Source organism: Periophthalmus magnuspinnatus, chromosome 8, assembly GCF_009829125.3.
Source record: "Periophthalmus magnuspinnatus isolate fPerMag1 chromosome 8, fPerMag1.2.pri, whole genome shotgun sequence".
Taxonomy (NCBI): Eukaryota; Metazoa; Chordata; class Actinopteri; order Gobiiformes; family Gobiidae; genus Periophthalmus; species Periophthalmus magnuspinnatus.
Genome location: NC_047133.1, coordinates 28,916,358 through 28,939,564, shown reverse-complemented (window position 1 = coordinate 28,939,564; position 23,207 = coordinate 28,916,358). Strand labels below are relative to the sequence as shown.

General features: G+C 37.0%; 4 protein-coding genes across 5 annotated transcripts; 3 read left to right on the top strand and 1 right to left on the bottom strand.

Annotated features, from left to right (window-relative positions):
- Positions 1 to 71: 71 nt before the first annotated feature.
- znf653 (zinc finger protein 653) lies at positions 72 to 6,045 on the top strand. 2 transcript variants are annotated; one of them, XM_055223588.1, is made up of 10 exons: positions 72 to 386; positions 465 to 508; positions 739 to 1,059; positions 3,055 to 3,443; positions 3,753 to 3,930; positions 4,152 to 4,236; positions 4,443 to 4,551; positions 4,631 to 4,745; positions 4,970 to 5,069; positions 5,215 to 6,045. In XM_055223588.1, the coding sequence occupies exons 1-10, from the start codon at positions 91 to 93 to the stop codon at positions 5,390 to 5,392; spliced, it is 1,815 nt and encodes a 604-aa protein (XP_055079563.1). In that variant the 5' UTR covers positions 72 to 90; the 3' UTR covers positions 5,393 to 6,045. The 2 variants fall into 2 exon arrangements, with proteins under 2 accessions (XP_055079563.1, XP_033827641.1); XM_033971750.2 differs by having other exon boundaries at positions 85 to 386; positions 4,158 to 4,236; positions 5,215 to 5,859.
- Positions 6,046 to 6,903: 858 nt separating this feature from the next.
- On the top strand, positions 6,904 to 12,638 carry tspan34b (tetraspanin 34b). The gene is made up of 8 exons (XM_055223592.1): positions 6,904 to 6,971; positions 9,355 to 9,432; positions 10,487 to 10,702; positions 10,811 to 10,885; positions 11,402 to 11,509; positions 11,584 to 11,718; positions 12,281 to 12,373; positions 12,444 to 12,638. Exons 2-8 carry the CDS (start codon positions 9,376 to 9,378, stop codon positions 12,495 to 12,497), a joined length of 738 nt encoding a protein of 245 aa, XP_055079567.1. The 5' UTR covers positions 6,904 to 6,971; positions 9,355 to 9,375; the 3' UTR covers positions 12,498 to 12,638.
- Positions 12,639 to 13,372: 734 nt separating this feature from the next.
- zgc:158403 (tetratricopeptide repeat protein 39A) lies at positions 13,373 to 21,026 on the top strand. Its single transcript, XM_033971081.2, has 18 exons — positions 13,373 to 13,671; positions 14,484 to 14,588; positions 15,311 to 15,442; positions 16,329 to 16,384; positions 16,710 to 16,777; positions 16,908 to 16,972; positions 17,663 to 17,762; positions 17,843 to 17,908; positions 17,984 to 18,092; positions 18,163 to 18,230; positions 19,058 to 19,117; positions 19,202 to 19,363; positions 19,539 to 19,630; positions 19,771 to 19,891; positions 20,001 to 20,112; positions 20,207 to 20,321; positions 20,523 to 20,639; positions 20,902 to 21,026. Exons 1-18 carry the CDS (start codon positions 13,637 to 13,639, stop codon positions 21,008 to 21,010), a joined length of 1,692 nt encoding a protein of 563 aa, XP_033826972.1. The 5' UTR covers positions 13,373 to 13,636; the 3' UTR covers positions 21,011 to 21,026.
- A 711-nt stretch (positions 21,027 to 21,737) lies between these two features.
- On the bottom strand, positions 21,738 to 22,966 carry gadd45gip1 (growth arrest and DNA-damage-inducible, gamma interacting protein 1). The gene is made up of 2 exons (XM_033971082.2): positions 22,548 to 22,966; positions 21,738 to 22,029 (listed from the first exon to the last, which is right to left on the bottom strand). The coding sequence occupies exons 1-2, from the start codon at positions 22,946 to 22,948 to the stop codon at positions 21,738 to 21,740; spliced, it is 693 nt and encodes a 230-aa protein (XP_033826973.1). The 5' UTR covers positions 22,949 to 22,966.
- Between the last annotated feature and the right edge of the window lie 241 nt (positions 22,967 to 23,207).

Below are 23,207 nucleotides of genomic sequence, written 5' to 3'. Positions count from 1 at the left end.
TTCTGGTGTCGATAATCATATTTTAGTATGCTTCCTCTTAGCTCGCGACTTCCGCTACGTCATGCAATCACAACATCAGCTGTAGCCAAGATGGCGCATGCAGAGGCAGATTTAACGGTTTCTCATGGCTCTGATCCAGAAGTAGAGCATGAAATAGGGGTGTATAGGCGCTGCAGAGGGCGGCCGAGACTCACAGACTCGGATCGAGCCAGGAGACGACATGAGTCCCGCAAGAAATACGATATTAGGAGAGTGTACCTCGGGGAAGCGCATAAGCTGTGGAGTGAGCTGCGCCGGAGAACCAGCTTGAGTGATGCTGGGCTGGCAGAGTACCTGATCCTGCTCCACTCTACTCATGGAGAGAGAGACCAGGACAAGCACTGTGGGTACGTCCATCTACACAAGAAGGTAGCTTTTAATGTGGCTGTTTTTTCTGTATTTGCTATAATCCATTATGTTTTTAGGGAGAAGACTGGAATAGAAGACAACTCATCAAATCAGAAAAGTGGTAGGCCATGCACTTCATGTGTATTATTTTTTCAACTCACTCATGAATGGTGGTAACTTGATAGCTGATAAGTCACAGGGCTCTTTAGAAACCCACACTAACACGTAGCAATTCACATTAAGTCTCAAGGGCCTCAATAGAGTCATACTTTCCCTACTTTTATTACCAAGCATGATCTCTATTCTATACAGGCTGCAAAGGTTTACATGAGTTGTACTTTTGTTTTTTAGACAGTAGGGGGTGTGTGTCCAGCCTGCAGAGTCTTGTCCACTGGTACCAGGAGCACTGTGAGGCCTGTCTCCTGGAGCCCGAACTCAGGTCTCTGGAGTTTCAGCCTGACTCGCCCACAGCTGCTCTGTGGCAGTGTGATTCTGGGCACTCTTTCACTCAGTACCTGTACACCCCACAGTCTGCTGAGGCCAGTGACTGTGAGCAGGACGAGGTGGGGCACACGGAGGCGGAGCCACTGAGCACAGCGGGAACTTCAGTCTCTAAAGTTAAAAGATCTGTGGGAAGGAGGAGACGAAGACGGACTCGTAGAAAATCAAAAGGTAAAGTGTGAACATTTTCATGTCATGTCTTCTCTCTCATTAATAAAAAAAAGTATATTATTTCCCAAACATCAGAAATAGTTCACTACAAATAAGAAAAAAATCTGCTGTGATGATACATATCACATTGCAGATTTAAGTAAAAAAAAAAAAAAAAAAATATATATATATATATATATATATATATATAAAATGTGTGTGTATATATATGTGTATATATATATGTGTATATGTGTACATGTATATGTGTACATGTATATGTGTATATGTATATGTATATATATATATATATATATATATATATATATATATATATATATATATATATATTTTATATATATATATATTTTATATATGTGTGTGTGTATGTATATGTGTATATGCAGTGTTGGGCATCTTACTTCAAAATGTAATTAGTTATAGTTACAAGTTACTTCTCCCAAGAAGTAACTGAGTTATGTTAAAACAATAAAAACACAACAGATGTGAACCTTTAACATTTATTTCACTTTAACAGATTGCAATTATATTGCATTTGTCTCCAAGTAAATTATAGAATGTATCAAAAATAAAAAATAAAAATATATAAAACATTTCATTTGAAGTGCAAATAAATCAACATGTCGCACAATTTCAGACAACTGAACTTCAAGTATTTTCTTCATTAAAATAAACAGTAACAGTGAACAGTGCTTTCAGTATAATACTGAAAAGATTCATTACCATGTTTTGCAAAACTAAGGCATTCAAATGTAAACCATGTAAAATAAGACAAAACCTTTAAGCTTCTCTGGCCACGCACTGTAATTCTCTGTCCATTATTCAAATATTAATCACCTCTGATCTGAGCCTGTTCCTCTTTGGAGAGAACAGTCACGTTTCTGATCAAAACACAACTCGGACCCAATCCGCTGTGAATGCACGTGTGGACAGGACATCATGTCCCATCATGCATTAAGCGTTTGTAGTCCATGCAGGCGGCCGCAGTCAGTGGCAAGTCGGTGGCATCTTGGACCCAAAACTAACCGGCATGCACCGCGCACCGATCGACGGCAATGTATCTGCGCCCGCCTCATCTCAAACAAGCCTTTTATCTCACCCCAGCCTCCTCTTTCACCAAAGAAACACAACAGCGTTGCAGCTCCTTGGCTGAGAGATTCTGATGAAGAGCAGAGTGAACTCAATTAAAAGTAACGCGCTACATTTTATTGTCAGTAACGGTAACGGTGTTAGGACGCTGGGAAAAGTAATTAGTTAGATTACTTCATTACTGAAAAAGTAACGCAGTTAGTAACACCATTATAGTTTAACTCCGTTATTCCCAACACTGTATATATGTATATATATATATGTATATGTGTATATATATATATATATGTGTATGTATGTGTGTGTGTGTGTGTATATATATATATATATATATATATATATATATATATACGTGTATATATATATATACGTGTATATATATATATACGTATATATATATATACGTGTATATATATATACGTGTATATATATATACGTGTATATATATATACGTGTATATATATATATACGTGTATATATATATACGTGTATATATATATATATATACGTGTATATATATATATATATATATATACGTGTATATATATATATATATATATATACGTGTATATATATATATATATACGTGTATATATATATATATATACGTGTATATATAAAAATATAAAATTCACTCTGGCTACAAGATTACTCAATCTGTATTAAAAAAATGTGGGTGGATGAGAAAAAAATATTTACATTCTTATACATTTCATATTGTTTATCCCTTAATTGTAAACACACGTATAAAATTTAAAAGGTTACTTACAGAGTTTTGTAAACGTGTGTATTTCCGTCAGTTTTAAACTGCATCCAATAATACACAGTTTTGGTTGATGCTGTCATACAGTTGAGGTAACCATAGACTGCCTGGATTAAAAACCTAAAAATTGTTCCTCTTTTTAGGCGTGGAAGAAAATGAGCCTATTGCAAATGTTCAACATGACTCTCCACCTGCCTCTCCGGATCCGTCTAGTGCCATAACAGAGACAGAGCCCCCCCCGGTTTGGGACATGGAGGGGTCCCCTAGTGCCTTTCATTCTGAGGATGATTGTCAAGACCTGAGAGTAGCTGAGGACAGAGAATTGCAAATACACAGGAATGTGCCAGAGGGATACCGGTGTGTGTCTTTGGTGAATAAAGTGGACGGCATGAATGCGGAGTCAGTACTGAGTGGATCTGTACCTCCATCCATGCATGTACAAGACCAGACCACACTCTATGGCCCTCAAAGTCTGCAGAGCATAGTCAACTGTGAGCTTCCTGACCAGAGGAGCGCGTTTGAAGCCTCGCAGGTAAGAATTATTGAAAGTGTGTGTAGTATAAAAAAAACATAAACCTACCTATATTAAACTAGGAATGGAGGAAAGTAAATCATGCATCTAAATTTAACATTCTTTGTAGTTGGGTTCAGGCTAGGAGGGCAGTACTGAAGAAGAGGTAGAGCTGCAGATAGCATATCTGACAATACTGATGTTCTTTTTGGTATGCATGGATAGATGGGATAAGAGGGAAACCTGAATGTTTTATTATTATTATTGTTGTTGTTGTTGATGATGTTGTTATTGTTATTATTGTTATTTTGTTGTTTTTGATGCTTGCAGTTGATCATCATCACAGGGCCCAGCTATGAGGCATTAGCATCAGAGGGTATTCAGCTTAACATGACCAATGGAGCCAATATGGAGGAGGTCACCTGCACTGTCATTGGAAATGTTTCCTACAACCAGATCTGTCCCCTGGACACTAAACCCAGGATACTGCAGGACCATTCTGCAACTGGTGAGGAGTCAAAAGAACAAAGCAATTTATTGTCAAGTAGAGAATCTGTAAAATTTCTGTAAAATGTACACGTATTCTTTTTCATGACCTGTACCCACGTTAATTGGACCATCTACAACTTTAGACCTCTTTTGACCTCTCTGTGAAATAAATGTTGTTTTTAAAGTTGCAAGGTTTGTTCACAGTTCACCCAGTTAAACCCAGTGATAATTGTCTTATAGATATAGATTTGAGTGCCCAACAGCTGCATCTGAAGGCTGAAGACCCTCAGGAGATGGTCCCTGACAGAGAACTACACCGGAGCAGGTGTGTCTCAATCATTATACAGTTATTTAAATTAGTTGCTCAACAATGACCAGTTAAGAAAAAACAGGCACAGGAAAAGAAGGAACATGTAAACTCTCCAGTCTCAAACAAAAAACTAGACATTTTTTTACTTAATTGACATTTTTATAGATACATGGTGAATAAATGTTAAATTACTGCAATTTCATAATAATAATAATAATTAGAAGAAGAAGTAGACGTGGTCCAGTGATTGAGGCAGACGGGATGTTGAAGATGTTCCACTGTCCTTACGAGGGCTGCAGTCAGGTGTATGTGGCCATAAGCAGCTTTCAGGTAAAATATGCTTTACATCCAACTCTACTGGATGGTTTATTCTTTATATTCTGTGATGTATGAATTTACCCCTTTGTAGAATCACGTCAACTTAGTCCACAGAAAAGGCCGAACCAAAGTGTGTCCACATCCAGGGTGTGGGAAGAAGTTCTATCTGTCCAATCATCTCCACCGGCATATGATCATCCATTCAGGTGGGTTCAGAGTTTAAAGTTACAATATTATTCTTATCCCACTTAGTTCCTTCTCTCACTTAACCATGACCAAGAAACAACTGACTGGGATCACACATTTGTTTCCAAATGCCCTATACAACAAAAATGTATCAGACAATATACTTCAGTTTCATTTTATTTCACAAATGGCTGCTTTTACAGTTTGAAGAATAATAATTTATAACTGTAATTATGAATCCCAGGAGTTCGAGACTTCACCTGTGAGACATGTGGGAAATCATTCAAACGCAAGAATCATCTCGAGGTCCACAGGCGCACCCACACAGGAGAGACCCCACTGCAGTAAGTCTATAGGTTTAACTTGACTCTGATGCTTCTTCATGACTCCTATATACAAGTCCATTGAACTAATATTCAAGTACACTCATTGCCAAACTGGAATGAAAAAAACAAACTAGTTATTATTTTCTTTTTGTGTTTTTCTGAGGTGTGAGATCTGTGGATACCAGTGTCGTCAGAGGGCCTCCCTGAACTGGCACATGAAGAAGCACACCTCAGAGGCACAGTACAACTTCACCTGTGACTTCTGCCATAAGAGGTTTGAGAGGCTGGAAAGTGTCAAGTTCCACAAACTGAAAAGTCACCCGGACAAACTATTGACATGAAATGTGCTATACACACTGCTGCTGCTACTGCTGTTCACACGCAGATCCAGGTTTGAAATATGGAAGGGACAAAAAGAACAGTTGTGCAGGACATTAGCTGTCTTTACAACCAAAGCATGTTTTGGCATGAACAATAATAATAGAGAACATTTTCAATTGGGTTGTATGTGGTGCTTGCAGAATAATAATTTTGTTCCAACGTCTCGTATTATTACTTTATTTAAAAGTGCAAATTGTCTCCTACTGGTTTGTCAGACATGCTACTGTTCACATAATGAGACATAGTATTAGCATTTGAACACACAATAATCTATAAACAGAAATTATTTACAAGCACTCTATGCAACCTTATTAAAATGGCCAATGAATCAAAAATGTGTGAAATTATTTAAATTCAGTTTCTACCTCTAATGGATTTAGACGGTACTCTGGTTGCTGTTGACTTTGATAAGGACATTTTTGATATTTTCCCACCCATGTTTCTCCAAAAGGACCTTTTGTAGGCCATTTTTGTTTCATTACCTTGAAAAATGCTTATTATACATATAATTTACTTGTACAGTATTTGTTCTCTCAGTATTTAAACACTTTTACAAAAGATAAATTATTTTGTAATAGAAGTATTTATTCTTAATAAAACGTATGTGATAATTAAATGTGGTTGTCTTTTTGTGATGAGTTTGTTGCAGATGAGTGAGTCCGCAGTGGAGCTATGACAACGGACTTCCTCTTGGACAAGCTCTGAGTCCAGCCTTCAAACCTTGAAGCTACTTGTGTTGTTTATGTTTGGAAAGAGGCTTTTTTCACTAATTACTAAGTACTAATACGAACACCCTGAGCACTGTCTTGTTTATTAATGCAGATTTAAGCTGTCGCTTGAGTATTTCCTGTAGTTATTGTTAAAAAGGAACTTAGATGTGACAAAACAGGTTCTTCTAGTCTCTGAATTTACTTTGAGAATAAAAATCTCAATCATTGCTGAAGAACAGTACTTATTCAGGTCTTAGACTGGGAAAGTCTCAAACTACAACCCAATGTTACATCAACACAAATGGTTTTAATGGTTTCAACCACACTAATAGACTAATAGACAACACTTTAGCTGTTATGCCTAATTTTGTATATTTTCAGTATTTCCATACTTGACGTATATGAAGAGAAAGATCAGCCCCCATTACAACCCAAAAGTCTTTTTTTGTGTGTTTTACTGACTTGCCCATATACGGTTACATATGTGTGCATTCAAACAGGTACAAAGGCCTAGCCAACAGGTGAACATCCTTTCTCTCTTCCTCCCCCGGGTAAGACGAGCCCAGAGCATCTCCATGGTGATGAGAGTTACTCTGCTTCTGTGGACACTCCCCATGCACCCTCCTCTCTGCACCTATAAACACAACAGAGCTAAAATCAACACAAAAAAACAAGAAGTCAGCATTGTAACCATCAACTCAATTCATTAAGCAGTTAATTCAAAGTTTATTGTATGCAAAATTGGATACACATTTTTCTCATACTTGTTGTTTTATCTGTATAGTGAAGCCACAAGGGACCAGGCCTCTGAAGTTCATCTGTGATAAAGGTAAGCTTTGATTTAAGATTATTTTTGATATTTGAAAAGAGAAGCAACAGCCCATCCAACAATGACCCTTGGTATCCAGAGACTTGCCTGCAATTAGTGCTCTCAGTGGAATCCTTTGAAAATGTTGGTCTGTGTTTTCATAGAGACTGGATGAATCATGGATATTATTATTATTATTATTTTATGATACTCTGGGCAAAATGTTAAACAAAAATGCAGATATAGGCAAACAGTGAAAAATAGAGCAGTTTAGTTTGAATAAGTGGGATTACTAATGTTGGCTGCCACTTGTATATCTGCATTCTTCATAACATGAGATTATTATGAACAGGTGTTTGAGCAATTTAATCCATACTGTTGTCAAAAAAAAAAGAAGTAGTGGTAGTAGTAGTTGTTGTAGTTAACAGTTTCACACAAGGATGAACATTACTCACTGTCTGGGGATTACATTAGTTTGGTTCAAACTGTTTTCCAAATCTTTAAAGATATCCCAGTTGAGCTCGCAGTCAACTCTCTTGGCCCTGTGTAACTCTTTATTTAGGATTGTTTAGTATCTAACCTGTCTAAGGCACATAGTTGCTAATAGCAGCAGGTGAATAAGATAATACAGAAATAGGGAACGTATGATTAAACCTTTTGGAACTACACTTTACAAGTAAAATTGACAACTGTTAGTACTTCTTAGACTTAGGTAATTCATTCACACTTTCTTGTACTAAAGTTTGACGTAAGCAGAAAGCTAATTTAGCACACGGGTATTCGTCATTGTCATGTTGTCTTGTTAATAGCTCACTTGTTTGTGACAGTGCAGATTGTGGAGGATGGCTAAGTAAAGACAGTGGTGGGGGTCCAGTCTCTGTGATTCTTGGGTCAATGATCTAGGAGCACATTATTAACTTGAAGCAAAACGGCTTACTCCAACAGGCTGGGCATGGCACTTCCTGTTGTCCAAATATCAGAGTTTAATACAGTTTTGCATTAGGTCATTATGTGAAGAAGTAGTATACTAACACAACTAATACCTTATAATATGTAACTTTTTAGCATGTGGTTTTGTTTTTTATTTTGTTTTTGTTTTTTCATTTTACTTTCATTTCTTTTTGTTTGGCCAATGTATAACTCAGCACAGTCTAGTTTATTTTTCATATCCTTATCTCCAGTTACAGCACATTAATGGATATTCATCTATAAAACTAATACAACATGTTACTGGGCATTTGCATCATAATGTATTTTGAATTGTAAAAAAGAAGTAGCTTGTTTAATTGCAGCAACTGTTCTATAATTTAACTTCTTTGCTTGTTCAACAGTGTTCCCTAAAAGTAGTTCTTAGATGTGGTCTTCGATTGTATTTATGTTCTCTAAATGAACATGTAAATCGCAAAGAATGAATTTCATTATGTTTTACTTTGTACATGAACTTAACCATGTACAAGTTGAACAAGTCATAGAACTTTAAAGTATTTGCTGTGATGAACAATGAGTTACAAGGTGAATCATAAGGTGTATTGTTTATCAGGTTAATAGCATTTTTTTTAATAAAAGGATTGGATTAGTTCTAGTTTTATGTGTTTCCCCTAATGTTAGGACTATATGTTAGGTATGGTGTTGAGAGAACAAAATCTACAAAAAGTAGATGCAATGCATTTTTGTTCAGAATACACTGCAGTTTATATACAATTTCAGTAGTTTTAGACACTTTCTTCTGTACATTTTGGTTGTGTTTATTGCACTGAACTTAGAAACATGCATCCTTAATCAGAGCGGGCTTGCATCTCTACAAACCTGGCCCATATAGGAGGAGAGCCTGCATGTTTCCATGGTAATAATCTTCCACAGGCATGCCACCTCCAGAAAGTTGCATACTGTAACTTTAAATCTGATTAAAACATTTGTTAAAGGTGTTTTCTGTTATAAAGTAATGGACTAAAGCACATTTGTGATAGCAAAATAAAGTGTCTTTTTTCAGTGACCCAGAGTGATAGTATCGTCAGAGTAACCACACATTTTCCCATGCAAACATTGTCACATTTGAGTATTTTCCATATCTGTCAAACAGGTTTCTTGTTGTTAGTTAATGCTCATTTGCATGGTGTTTGGATATGTGTCTCATTATTGGAGGCTAGTTTCCATATTTTAGGTTAGAATTGTGATGTATAAGTTTGCCATCAGTGATTGAATAGAACACTTTTATTTGGGTTAATGCATAGCCCAAACATTTTATTTTAACTACCAACCTATAATAGTTATACAGTTTTGAAAGTGTTCTGACCCAGTCACATATCTTGTTTATAACATGCCCAATATAGAATACATGTCAGTCTTTGCTCATTTAGTTATATTACTATTTTACAACCGTATAATACCTTTTTTTTCTTCACAGCTTCAGCGATCAGCAGCAAAGATGTCTTGTGCCAGTTGTCTCAAGTTCCTTATGTTTTTTTTCAATGGTATCATTTTTGTAAGTATACAAGTATACTTAATCCTAATTAAAATATCTTTTGTTAATAATTTTGTATTCGTGTAGTCTACATTTCTGCAGTGCTCTATATATAATCTTTCCAGCTGTACATTTATTGAGTCTGTTGCAATAACTTCAATATGAGGGAGTGTTTCCATTTCCATTTGTTATGACATGTTATAACCTGCATATGGCAGTGTTGAACTGAAAATGGGTCTTGCACATTGTGTATTTTTTGTTTGTTTTGTTTTTTCAAAAAAAAAAAAACAACCCAAAACACATGGATCTAAAAACAGAAAAAAAGTCAAAGAAAAGTTCTAATCAGCAAGGTCAATGGCTGCCAAAAGGGTATCACCAGAGGTACGCAGAATAACCTAAGGGGTACGCAAAGAGGGAAAACCATAGAATGCCATCTCATTTTAATAAGAATTTTGATTATTTGTATTTCCCAGGCTAGCCTAAATGTTTACCTGTAATGAAAATGCTTCAATATAATAGCACATTTAGTATTTTTTTTGATATTGTGTAATGTGTACAGCGTCCACTCCACAGACAAGTCTGTGTGAGTAATCATCAAGTATTTGATGGAATACAATAAAAAAAAGTTTGGAAAACACTGACTTATGTGTATTAATAAATGTTTGACTGGAATTTAGATAATACAACCTTTTTATTTTTTCACAATATGCTGTTATTTCTTTTCCAATCATTTTTTCCCCTCTTCCTTTAATTTTAGTTGTGGCAAAGCCAAAAGATGCATACATATGGAATGGCTCATTACTAATTTATGTTTATGCTGCACTGCCACAGACAGTTCTAGGGGAAAAGGCATCAAAATAACAGCAGATGGCAGTCTAGATTTTACAACTTTACAAAAACACTATAAGTATTCCAACGAGTACAAATGACTTTTGTTATTTTTACACTTAAGATGTATTTGATTTATGATTATACTTGTGCAGCCTGTAAGGGTAGGTACAGCAGAGAAAAGACGGAGGAGTGTCTTGTGTTGTGGCACCTGATGGCACGTGTCTACCTTTACCTGTCTCCTCAGCTGGCCGGAGCAGGGATCCTGGCAGTGGGCATCTGGGTAAAGGTGGACAGTGGTTCGATTTTCACTTTTTTGGAGAAGATCCCGGACGCCCCATCCGAGCTGGGGCAGGTGCTGAACGTGGGCTACCTGCTCATAGTCCTGGGGGGCCTGCTGCTTATCATTGGCTTTCTGGGCTGTTGCGGGGCCATGCGGGAGAGCAAATGCATGCTGCTGCTGGTAGGGACCTGTTAATCTTACTACGACACGCATACTGTATGGACGAATGAAGTTAGTGTAGAGCCAACAGAATTTACAATTCAATTTCCTCTCCTATCTTTTCCATAGTTCTTCATTATAGTGATGCTAATCTTGTTGGCTGAAGTTTCAGGAGCCATAGTGCTGCTGGTGTTCAGACCATTGGTAAGACATCATTTTCTGAATACTTAATGAATTTTATTTTTGCCAGCGAAATGAATTCTTGCGATTTTTGTGAGTTGATAAACTCTTGAGAATTTGTCTTGAACAGCTCCAATTGAATCATGTGCATGTGGTGGGTGCACAGACTGACCCACCACAGGGTCGCCCTGTGATGTAACCAGCGCTGAACTAACCAAAACAAATAAGGCGACGCCGACAGACATACTTAGACCTATTTTAGTAGAAAATACGGACTAATAAGGACTATTTTGTTTGTAAAAAACGTGCTCTGCTTTTCTACATTTGGATTGTTCCGCTGTTGTGACATTTCGACCAGTCAACGTGACGTCTTTGAACGCTCCGATCATCAGTTCCGATCCCTTTAAGCGAGAACTATCCCAGATTGATGTGCAGAACTTAATTCAGAGGGCTACAGATAACAATCTGGGAGAGCCAAGTTAAATGGCTTTCACATTCTGATCAGTTTTATACTAACATCCTTATGTCTTGTATGTCCAGGTGGACAGCTTATTTGTAAAGTTTGGACATGTAGCAGTTCAAAACATCAAGACAGACTATGGGAAGAACTCTGACATCACAGGACTGTGGGACACCATTATGAGCACGGTTAGGCGCGCTCTCAAAGTCATTTCAAAATCACATTTTCAGACTATCATTTAACATGTGCTTTACTTCTTCAGTTAAAATGTTGTGGATACAACAACTACACAGATTTCACCAACTCATCCTACCACCTGGAGAAGGGATATCCACCAATGTGCTGCCAGGATAGTGGAGCCCCATGTGGCAACAGCTCGAACAGCACTGGAGTACCAGTATGTACCAACAAACCAAAAATTGTCTTAATTAAAATCCACGTAGCAATATATACATGGATTTTCTTCTAACCTGTACCTCCACATATTGTGGGCACGGTCCATGATTGCATTGCCACAAAATCATCAAAATCTATGTCTTAATTTAATTTAATTTCTCCAATCATGGGGCCGCTTCCCAACTGCTTAAGAAGATTCCGGACACCTGTTCAGGGCTGCTGGAGTGGCCATTATGCCAATTTGTGTGTCTCTTTTGTGGACAAGTGACTTTGTGTTGTGAGACACTTCGTTGTCAGTACTGACTCTGTTCGTCAAGATTTTGTTACGTTATTGTGGAATGTGTGTTTTAGTTGACTTTACCTTTTTTTTTTTAAAACCCTTACAAAGTACCATTTGTTTCAATTTTGTTTAGACCCCTTTTTTAGTTTACCCTTAACATCCCTCTACATTAAATTATTTTTTATTTAAAGGTTGTTGTAAAAAAAAAAATAAAAATCTAGATACATTTGCTGATTGAGTCTAAAGTAAAAAAAAAAAGCTTTATCATTTCTTTGTCTCTTAGACAGTGCCTGGCTGTTTCTCTAGGATTAAAGCATTGATCGATGACAACAGTGTGGTTATTATTGGAGTGGCTCTGGCAATAGCAGCTTTGGAGGTAAAACATATATTACATATATTACACATAATGACTCATGCCATGTTAATTTGCTGTATGTTTTCTGCAGCTGGGAGCTATGGTTACCTCCATGAGCCTGTTCTGTAAAATCAAGTCAGCCTGAAGCAGATCCTTCTTTCCACCAAAACCTTTTACAAACCATAAAAACTCAAAAGCCAATAAATAGACACATGCAACTTCTCCATCAGAAAGTCTTTAAACTTTGGATACTTTAGGCCTACTGCAAAATCATATCCACTCAGTTATAAATATTTAGATGATTCAAAAGTGATGATGAAAGGCATTGCATTACACCTGATAAATATGTACATATTTATATATTTGGATTGTTCCAAATAAAATTCATTTGTAATGTGTTGACTATGTGTGATATCTTTTTGAGGCCATCACTATCAACACTACTTTTATCAACAGCATTGGCATTATCCAGACCCTTAGGCTATAGTCATTGTTTTCACGTTATAAGACCGCTAGACAACTTTGTTTTTATGTTTTATTATAAATAAGAATGTACTAAATATAGATGTAGAACAGATTTCATCTCTACAGATGGAGGTGGGCCCAATCAAAAAAGGCCATCGTACCATTAGACTTACTCGTGAAATAGATGAATTGCATTGAACACAAAATGTTTATTAATTTAGATATTTTGTGAAATGCAAATGCTTTAAGACTGGCATATTCTTTATAATCCACATCTGCCCTGTCCTTTTTCAATGTTTTTTTTATCTGAATGCTTTTAACTGTATGTTCATAAATGTTGATTTTAACTGTCTGTATATGTATATATTGTATGTAAGGTGACCTTGAGTGCCCAGAAAGGCGCCCTATAAATAAAATGTATTATTATTATTATTATTATTATTATTATTATTATTATTATTATTATTATTATTATTATTAAGTTTACTGACAGTTTTAGTCTGATGTGCACGGATGTACGTTTGAGGCTCGTACATGCGTGGCAGTGTAGTCAGAGGTGTCGTCTATCCCTCAGTGCGCATGCTCCAGCTCAGAGCATCGGCGTACACATACCTTCACCTCACTCCGCTTTTCACTACACGCCCCTCACAAGTGGTGAACCTTTCGCAATTTTATGTACCACCATCCTCTCAATTCTTAGTTTTTTGGAGTAAGCGATCAACTTTGAAATAGTCTGGATTTTGTGAAGAGCTTGCTTTTACCACGTCTTCCACCACCGCTGCTGCTGCTACAGGTGTCTGTGCGCACCGACCAGAGAACATGTCCAATGGGAAAGAAGCAAATGTTCCAACAAAGTGAGTGAAACACGACTGGAAAGAGTAAATACAATGACTTTACTCAAGATAATCCATGACTTTACATTTGTACCACTACTACATCATTAGTCCTTGGTAGCTTTTGTTGCGAACAATTTTGGATCAGAAAGTATTAATTTTGGCCAGCAGCAACATTATTATAATAACTAATACATTCGGTCAAAACAGTTGAGGTTAATATTTCAAGTGCAAACATATTGTTGAATTTTGTTGCACGATTTTGTGCAGGAGACCCACCTTATTGCTTGACTGAATACCATAACACCTACATTATATAAAACGTTCACTAGAAAAAGTTATTTTGTTATGTGTAATTATCACTATGCTTCTGCTTGTTGCCAAAGTGGTAGTTATTCATTCGTTTGCTCCAGAGAAAAGTTATTAACAAAGATCTTCCCCAAACAAGTGTTCTAACCAGAGTAAGACATATAATGAGTCAGATAAAATTTATGTTATTTACTCAACAGGGGTTGGTTTTCCCTTTGTTAATTTACTGGCAAACAAAATATGGATATTTGATATTTGGAAATCTGAATGAACAGGGATTATGCAAGGATTCTGTATCCTCCTTGTAAGCATGTATTAATTACTTTAATCAACGTATGTCATCGTAATATGTAGTTCTTAAAATGTGCATTATTTCACTATTTGTAAAGGGTTTCCAGATTCTCACTTAAGCCTACATCCTCTTCTATACGTTGAGCCTATAAGTGCACATTCCTAGTTGTTCAGCCCTCTCTTAGCAACATCCTGGCACTTAAGCTAACTGTTTTTGTGTTTCTCAACTGCAGCCTCCCACAGATGACCCTCCAAGAGTACCTGGATGAGTGCATGGAAGCTTTGGACCTCTTCCTTAACAACCACTTCAATGAGAGCTTAGACAGGCTTAAGCCAAGGTAACCCATTTTTGCAACACACCAGAGCATAGACTGGTAACTTAGTTTTGGCCTGCTGATATGATGTCAGCACAAATGGTAAAAGATAAGAGCGTTTTGTGGCGATGAGTGGACTGTGTAAAAGTAGTTCCTCAAAGAAGTCTGCTGGGCCTGCCTTGGGTTGCACCAGTGACTTCAGGATATGAAGTGTTTACCAAAGATGACGCCCAACAAGTATTGGTGAATCAATAGCCCAGAGAGTAGGAGTGCTGAGTGCAAAATAAACAGTACAGGAAAAAGAGAGAGAGGGGGAGGGAGAGGGAGATAGGAGTGGGAACTCTGAATAATGAGGCTTATCTCTGCTGCAGGGAAATGTCACACAGAGGCTTACTGTGCTAACTGTGGCTGAGTGTTGGCTAACTGGTCATCATATGTACTTCATTATGTACTTCAGGTTAACACTGTAATTTGGATAGTCAAATAAATATTGTAAAAAATATCTAAAATAATTTACATAATATAATTGAACAATTAAGACAAACAATTATTTTGTAGATTTTCTATGTTTTTTGGGGGTTTTTTGTAAATCTGTAACATCTCTTTTCATGTTTAACATTGCAACTCTAAAAGCACTAAAAGCACTACTACCATAAAATCTCAGACTTTTTGTGATGAAAAGGATAAAAGGGGACTATAAATGTTGTTAATTTCTTAGAGGTAATGGAATATTGTTTTGTGTGCAGGGTGAATGAGAGCATGTACCATGCTCTTATCTATGCCACAGTGCTGGAGATGCAGGCCATGATGACATTTGAGCATGAAGACATCACTAACGCTGGAAACACCATGAAGAGTGCCCAGGAGGTCTGCCAGAGGTGAGCCCGGGGATATGCTCACAGAACTGAGGTACAAAGCAGTGACAATAACTGCAGTTAAAATACATTTATTTTATTTAAAGACACACAAAGCTGTCGAGCCAATAGTCCTCAGGCTTGTGTTGTAACAAGAAATTTACAGTTCCCAATACTAAAACAATGGAGATTTACAGATTTCAAGACTTTTACTATGGAAATTATTTGGATTATGACACAGTAGTTGCCTAAATGTTACTGTGATCCAGTAGTTAATGGGGTTTTTCTATGTTTGCTTTTTATATTGTTGTAGCTAATGCATCTCTATGGATATTTTGTCTGCTGACAACTATTATTGCAGATTGATGAGTTTGATCTATAATTTAAGATCCCACTCTCTGGAGGACTAGTGTCAGCTAGTTTTTGGCTGTATTTTTAGTAAGAAAGTGTAAAGTAAATGACAAGCTGCCACTAATTCTAAAGGCAAACTTTGAAATTTAACTTTAAAATGACACTGTTATATACAACAGAAACGATTCAAACTACGCTTTGACACAAATGATGATTTTTTTTCATTGCAGTTTCCAAAGTTTTCCAAAGTTTTATTTCATTGGCTTAAGTTCCTAAACATGTTTGTTTTGAACCCATTTACAGTCAAAGCAAAAAAAAAAAAAAGTATCTGGCACTATTTTGAATGTAGTTCTGAGAACCTACAGTCACTTAGTTGTATTACTCATAAAAGTCAATTGCTTTATAACCCTGCTTCCTCTTAAATGGCAAGAATCACATTTTCATAAGTATATTTACATTTTCATACATCTCAGCAATTTGACTGTGGTTTGCATTATCTACATATGCATTAATGAACAGAGCAAGTTCACAGACACTAATTTACAATTATTTATTTTAGGTTTCGAAGAAAATCTCAAGGTCTGAGTAGTAAGACTGGGGATTCTTTGTCTGAAGGTAACAATAGCTGTGAACATGTGTCAATTGATATGATTTATTTTCAAACAAGGAAATACATGGGATGGATCTTTTTTTTCCATTTAGATTGTTCATCCTCTTTACTGACCTTCATTTAACACTGTCTGACTGTAGCTTTTTATATTCTGTTTGTAACATCTTTTCTCACCACATTTGAACATCTTTGATCTTCCTCTTGGCCCCCTTCCTCTCCAATTACTATTACAGCATACTATTTATTAGCCTTCGACTTTATATGCCTGAACCATCTTAATCTCCTAATTGTCTCTGTGTTTACACAGTCTTGGTGTGTGTTTTTCCGCAGTGCAGCTCCATGCTGAAGTATGTTACGCTGAATGTCAACTGCAAAGAGCGGCTCTCACCTTCCTACAGGTCTGATATTGTAAATCTACAGACTAATTCAACAATGATTATTTTTTGTATATGTATATGTAAGCTTGAGGTGTTGTAACATTATAAAACACATTATGTCGTGCCCTAACACAATGTTTTATTTTTATAGGATGAAAATATGGTCAGTTTTATCAAAGGGGGCATCAAAGTACGAAACAGCTACTTGATATACAAGTACGTCATGCACTAGATTTTCTGAGCCTGATGGTATGAGCCGTTGTAAATTTAAATAGAGGGCACTTAAAATGTTAAATTCTATCAAAGTAAAAAACATATTTTTCTGTTGGCCATCTTAGACTTTTCAGATTATATAGATTTGGTAATGTCAGGACATTTCTTTATCAGGAGTCCTGATACTTGTTTTTATCTTTTAGCAATTAGTATTTTAAAGTTGTTTTTTGTTGTAGCACTCTGGGATTCTGTTGAATGAAGAGTGCATTATAAATAAAATGTATTATTATTATTTTTATTATTATTATAGGGCTATTACCGGTAATCAAATTTTTATCGACACTGATGTTCATTCATTTCTGATTGCGATCTGTTATTTTGTTGTATCACACAAGTATCCTTAGGTTTAACTACATTTAAAGTTGGCATAAATGCTTTAGAATATGTAGTATGTAGTAGTCTGTGTGTGTGTGTGTGTGTGTGTGTGTGTGGGGGGGGGGGGGGGGGGTGTGTGTGTGGGGGTGTGTGTGTGTGTATATATATATATATATATATATATATATATATATATATATATATATATATATATATATATATATATATATATATATATAATGCCTCAATTTCAATTCAAAACAAGCTTGAATTACAATAGAATTTGTTTTTTATTTTGTGTCTGTCCCTGCTCCTCAGAGAACTACATTCCTTCATCAAATCCCATAACTGCCAGAAAGGAGCCAGCCACCTGCACTTAGAGGGAGGGGTCTCATTTGGAATAGGTGCCTTTAATCTGGTATGAGCGTGTTCTTTTTCAATTAGCTAACATCTCTGATAAATGTTAATGTTGTTTACCCACAACAATTTTATTCACAGACCCTCTCTTTGTTTCCTCCTCGGATACTAAAACTGTTGGAGTTTGCAGGTTTCTCTGGAGACAAGGTATTGAAATAACATTTTTTAATACTTATTTACTTGGCTAGGTTTTTAATTAGTGTGTTATATTTTCTTCATCAGGAGTTTGGTCTGTCACTGCTCAAGGCTGGTGCCACAGGGATGAACCTCCGCTCGATGCTGTGTGCTCTCCTATTGCTCTGCTACTACACATTTCTGACTATTATTCTTGGTACTACTCCATCCTAAATTACAAAAGTATTTACACTGCACACTGGTGTAAAAAATCCTTTTGTTTTTAGGCACTGGTGAGGGAGAGGTGACTGAAGCTGAGGAGCTGCTCAAACCTTTCCGCCTCCGCTACCCACAGGTACATTCGCTGTTTGGCTCAAGCCTCCATGCATGCATTTAGACATTGTCTTACACATTAAAGGCAAACAATAATTCAATTGGTGATCCCCGTGATGTTATGAACTAATCAGATTGCAAATGCAAATGGATTTAGTTATGCCCAGATCGTTTTATTTTAAATATCTGAGATCTACGCTCAGATTGCAGTATTGAAAGCCCCAAGGCATAACTTTTTAATACAAAAATAGATACATTATTATTATTATTATTATTATTTTATTTTGGATGTTTTTATTGCATCTTTGCTGTGATGAGACTTATATCTACTTAAAACTAACTTTTATTTTACCTATAATATTCCTTAGTATGGTAGAAAACGTATCATTGTATTCCAAAGTATGGTTTTAACTTTCCATTTCCAAGTAGAAAGTTACACGATGTTTCTTTAAACATGTTTGGTCTGTTTGGTCATATTCTTTTTGACAGATTTTGTTACTTTCTTTAGTAATTTCGCACTTTGTCATTCAGTCCTATGCACTCCATTCCAGCCACATACACACACACACCCCCGCACACAAACATACCATAGTGCTATCACTAATACATTACCATCCCTGTTCCACTCCACCTTCTGCCTACAGTTGCCCTTCCCTCTCTGCAAACTATACATATTCAGATTGTACATTTAAGATGTCAAATCCCACAGTTAGTTTACCTAACCTAGAATACTGACTTTTCACATACACTTCTTAGACCTTGTTTGGGGTTTGCTTTTTTATTATGTCACATAATACTATTTTTATTGATAATTATCAACCAAAACATATTAATATTTTGTCTTACCAGGGAGCAATCTTCCTCTTTTTTGCGGGCAGAACTGAGGAGATTAAAGGCAACATTGATGAGGTATGTTCAATCCCATTTCCAATTATCATTTTCAGAGGCAGTGTTAATATTTGATCTTAGCTGTGAGTGGTCTGCTGTTTGCAGGCTGTGGCTTTGTTTGAGGATGGCTGTAAGGCGCAGCAGGCCTGGAAGCAGTTCCACCACATGTGTTACTGGGAGCTCATGTGGTGCTTCACCTTTAAGAGGGACTGGAAGATGGCTTACTTCTACGCAGACCTCCTGAGCCGAGAGAGCCGCTGGTCCAAGGTACAGCCTCCTGCTGGTCTTTGTGTTTTGAAGATGAGCAATGTTTTAAAACAACAGCGTTTTAATTATAGTGTGGTTGACTGTTCCCTTTTTGTTGATTGCATCAGCATTTTTTTAAATGCATGAAATCCCAAAGCAAATCTGGCAGTTGTTAATGTAGTGTCTGCTCTCTCAGGCTATGTATGTGTACATGAAAGCAGCATATCTGAGCATGCTTCCAGAGCAACAGGCCAGACCGTTTGAGGAGGACGAGGTACTGCTCTTCAGGTAAGCACAATATTCCTAAGAATTATAAGACTATTATTATAAGAACAATTATCTAGACAAAAGCACTAATTGATTTATGATTTACAAAGCCTAAATATTTGAAAACATTGTTTTCATAAGTTTTATTGTATTTCCTCAAGACAAGTGCCCACCTTCAAGCAGAAGATCGCAGGGAAGTCTCCGCCCACAGAGAAGTTTGCAATCCGTAAAGCCAGACGCTACAAGGCTCCCAGCCCTGTAAGACTGCCAGTGCCAGCACTGGTAAGGTTTACCATTTTTTTTTAACAGTTTTGTTCATTACTGTATGTTATGTTAATTTTTGAAATCTAAATTTTGAATGCTTTTTGTGCTTCAATTTGCTGTCTTTCAGGAGATGATGTACATGTGGAATGGCTTCACTATGATCCGGATGAGACCTGAGCTGAACAATGGCATGTTGGAAACTGTACAGGAGGCAGAGCGTACCCTAGAGGATAGCCCTGGTAACAGCACAGATTACACACATGACTCTTCAGTGGTTGTGAAAATCGTAACTGTGATGTTACCATAGTTACCTCCTCTGTCTCCCCTCTGCAGAGCATGAGTCCCTGGTGGATGACCTGTGTTTGGTTCTACTGCTGAAGGGAGTGTGTCTGAGGAACCAGGGCAGTTTGCAGTCTGCTCTGAACTGTTTCAAACAGCTGTGTGACAGGTGAGAACCTGCTTGTATTATTATAGTTATAACATTAGTTATAACATTAATAATTTATATTTAGTGTGGGTGTGTATATATGTATATACGTGTGTATATATGTGTGTGTGTGTGTGTGTGTATATATATATATATATATATATATATATATATATATATATATATATATAAATAAATATGTTGCTCCCTGTGTGTGTGCAGTGAGAAGAGGATCCGCTTTGATCACTATCTGGTGCCCAATGCTCTGGTGGAGATGGGTCTAATTTATATTGACCAAGGCGAGAGGGATAACGCCATCAAAGTACTGCGCAAGGCCAAGTATGTTTTCTAATGACCACCTTTGTACTCCATCTTATAAAGCAGTTGCAGCTAAAGATGACTATGCTTTGAACTATTACTTGACTTGATAATAAATTGATGGGATCATATGTAGTCAAAGTCCTAGTATTGTTACTCTAAGCTTAAGTGGTCAGATAAATAACCATAATAACCATGATATAATAGTCAGGATTGATTATTAAATTATACATACAATACAACAATGGTAAAGATTGTCAGAGATTCTTCTCGTGTGTTTCAGAAATAGCTACAAAGATTACTCCATGGAGTCCCGAACACAGTTCAGGATACACGCTGCTCTAGCCAAAATCAAGGCAGAAAAAGTAGAAGATGAGGACACGCATCTGTGAGAAGCTTCTATTCTGTAAACTCATTCTCAATTTATGAACTTTCAAGTTTTTAGCTTCACACTGGCAGAGGACAGAAGACTTTCTGTGTGAATTCATGGGATATTCAAAAGACTGAGAAGAACGTGTGAAGTCAAGAATACCTTTTTAGCAAAGGGATTTTCACCACTTGGAGTAAACTTAATAACACAGACCTGATCAAATTCACACTTTCAAGTATTCCTGGACAAATCAAAGTGAAAATGGATGCAGATGTCTTACAGCTGAAAGCCAAATTATTAGGTACAAAGTCTAACTTTAATTGGCGTAGACATGTCTTTACATAATTTTAGTGGTTATTTTAATGGACTGTAATAGGAGTTGATCGGCACGCAATAATCGTTTAAAGTTTCATCTAACAAATATGCTTTGATGGTAGGTCAACTGAATTCTTGTATTTGTTATTTCATGTATTGTCTTGAAATAAATTTAAGCAAATATATTTCAGTAAGTAAAATAAAAATAAAAGGCAAACCTGAAATTGCAGGACAATTTATCTACAATGCAGAAAGAGAATCAACTTGAACAAAATTTGATATAAATTCATTCAATCACTGACAAGAAAACACAAATTTGGTAATTTTTTTTGATAAATGGTAACCACTAGCAGAGCATATAAACATGTAAAACAAAAGTGAAGGTTTATGATGGTTCAAATTATTGTCCTTTTACCACAAACATTCTGCCCAGACTATGAGGAGGCAGAGGGAGGGGTGACAAGCACGGTCGCCTGCTCCTCTCTCTGTCTACGCTTCAGCAGTTTCTTTTTCTTCTTCTCCTCCTTCTCGATCTCAGCTACCATTTCTAAGAATTTGGGGCTGCGGGGGTCCACATTGTAGCCAAACCGCTCTCGGGCCTCAGCCAACAGCTTTGAGCGCCGGGCCTTCTCCTCTTTGAGCTTCACTTTAGCCTCTCGCTTCTCTCTTCTCCAGTCTGCAATCATCTTAGGCATTTTGGCCATGTTCGCTGTAATAAGTTTTTCCCTGTAGGTAAATATAAAAAAAATAATGTACTGACTAAAAACATCAAACCCAGAGTAAAAATGGAACAGTAATGTATGAACAGCATCCAGATTTAGCATTTTCTATAACTGTAAATTTTGCAATAGACAATATGCAAATTTCAACCTTGTTATTTCTCTTAGTTTTAGTTGAGTTTATGTTTTGACTTTATTCATCAGGAAGATGTGCATTTCTAAAATTCTACATCAATACTCAAACTCAGAGTTTTCTCATTCATCTTTCAGTAAGGACATAAACCAAACCCAAATGTATTTTCTATAACCTTATAACATTTTTTGAAGAATGAAGATGTATTGTAATGAAGATGAAGTGTTCACTGTCCCATCCGTGGGGTTCAGAATGAAAGATAAGGGCAATTTAAACCTAAATAGGAAATCTTTTAAACGGACTAAAGTCCGCAAAATATGACTATAACAGAAAGCTGAAACCAGCCATGGAGAGGCGTCCATTACATTAGCATAGCTGACCTCACTACTCACTTGGCCAGGCGCTTTTCCGTCTCTTCCTTTTCTCTAGCGGCTATGTTCTGTCGCATCACTTCTAGAGTAGGATACCATTCGTTCTCCTCGGCAATAATCTTGTCTAGCTCTTCGGGAGTAGGCCACAGCGAGGCCGGATCGATCCCTGAAGCCGAACCATAGCGACCGTACAGCTTCCTATCATAGCGCGCTGTCTTCTGCCACTCCGGCGTACTCTCGCTCTCTTTGTCCGGTATATACGGCTCACGGAGGCTCAGTCTTAAAGGTTTGGGGTTGTACGAGGCTGTTTGGAAGACAAGTCCATTATTTGAAATGCAAGATAACACGGGTTTAGGCGTTGAAATCCAGTTTAAAGCCCTGCTCAAAACGGCTGCCCTCCTGAGCCACACGGAGGACGCCATGTTTGTCCTGTCATTGGAGGACCCCGCTGAGGTTGACCGCGGTGGAGCCTGTCCGGAAAAACAAACGCATAAGCTCAGGAGAGCAGAGGAGGGACTGGTATGAGCTAATTGAGTAACACGGCATTTTAATTGAATTTTAACTTCAGTGGATGTGTGTAATATCATTTTTGTGAGACCGGTTTATAAAATAAACTAATGAAAAATGATGAGGGCTATGCCTGGTGGTCTGCAGCTGTCTTGTTTTTTGTATGCCTACATA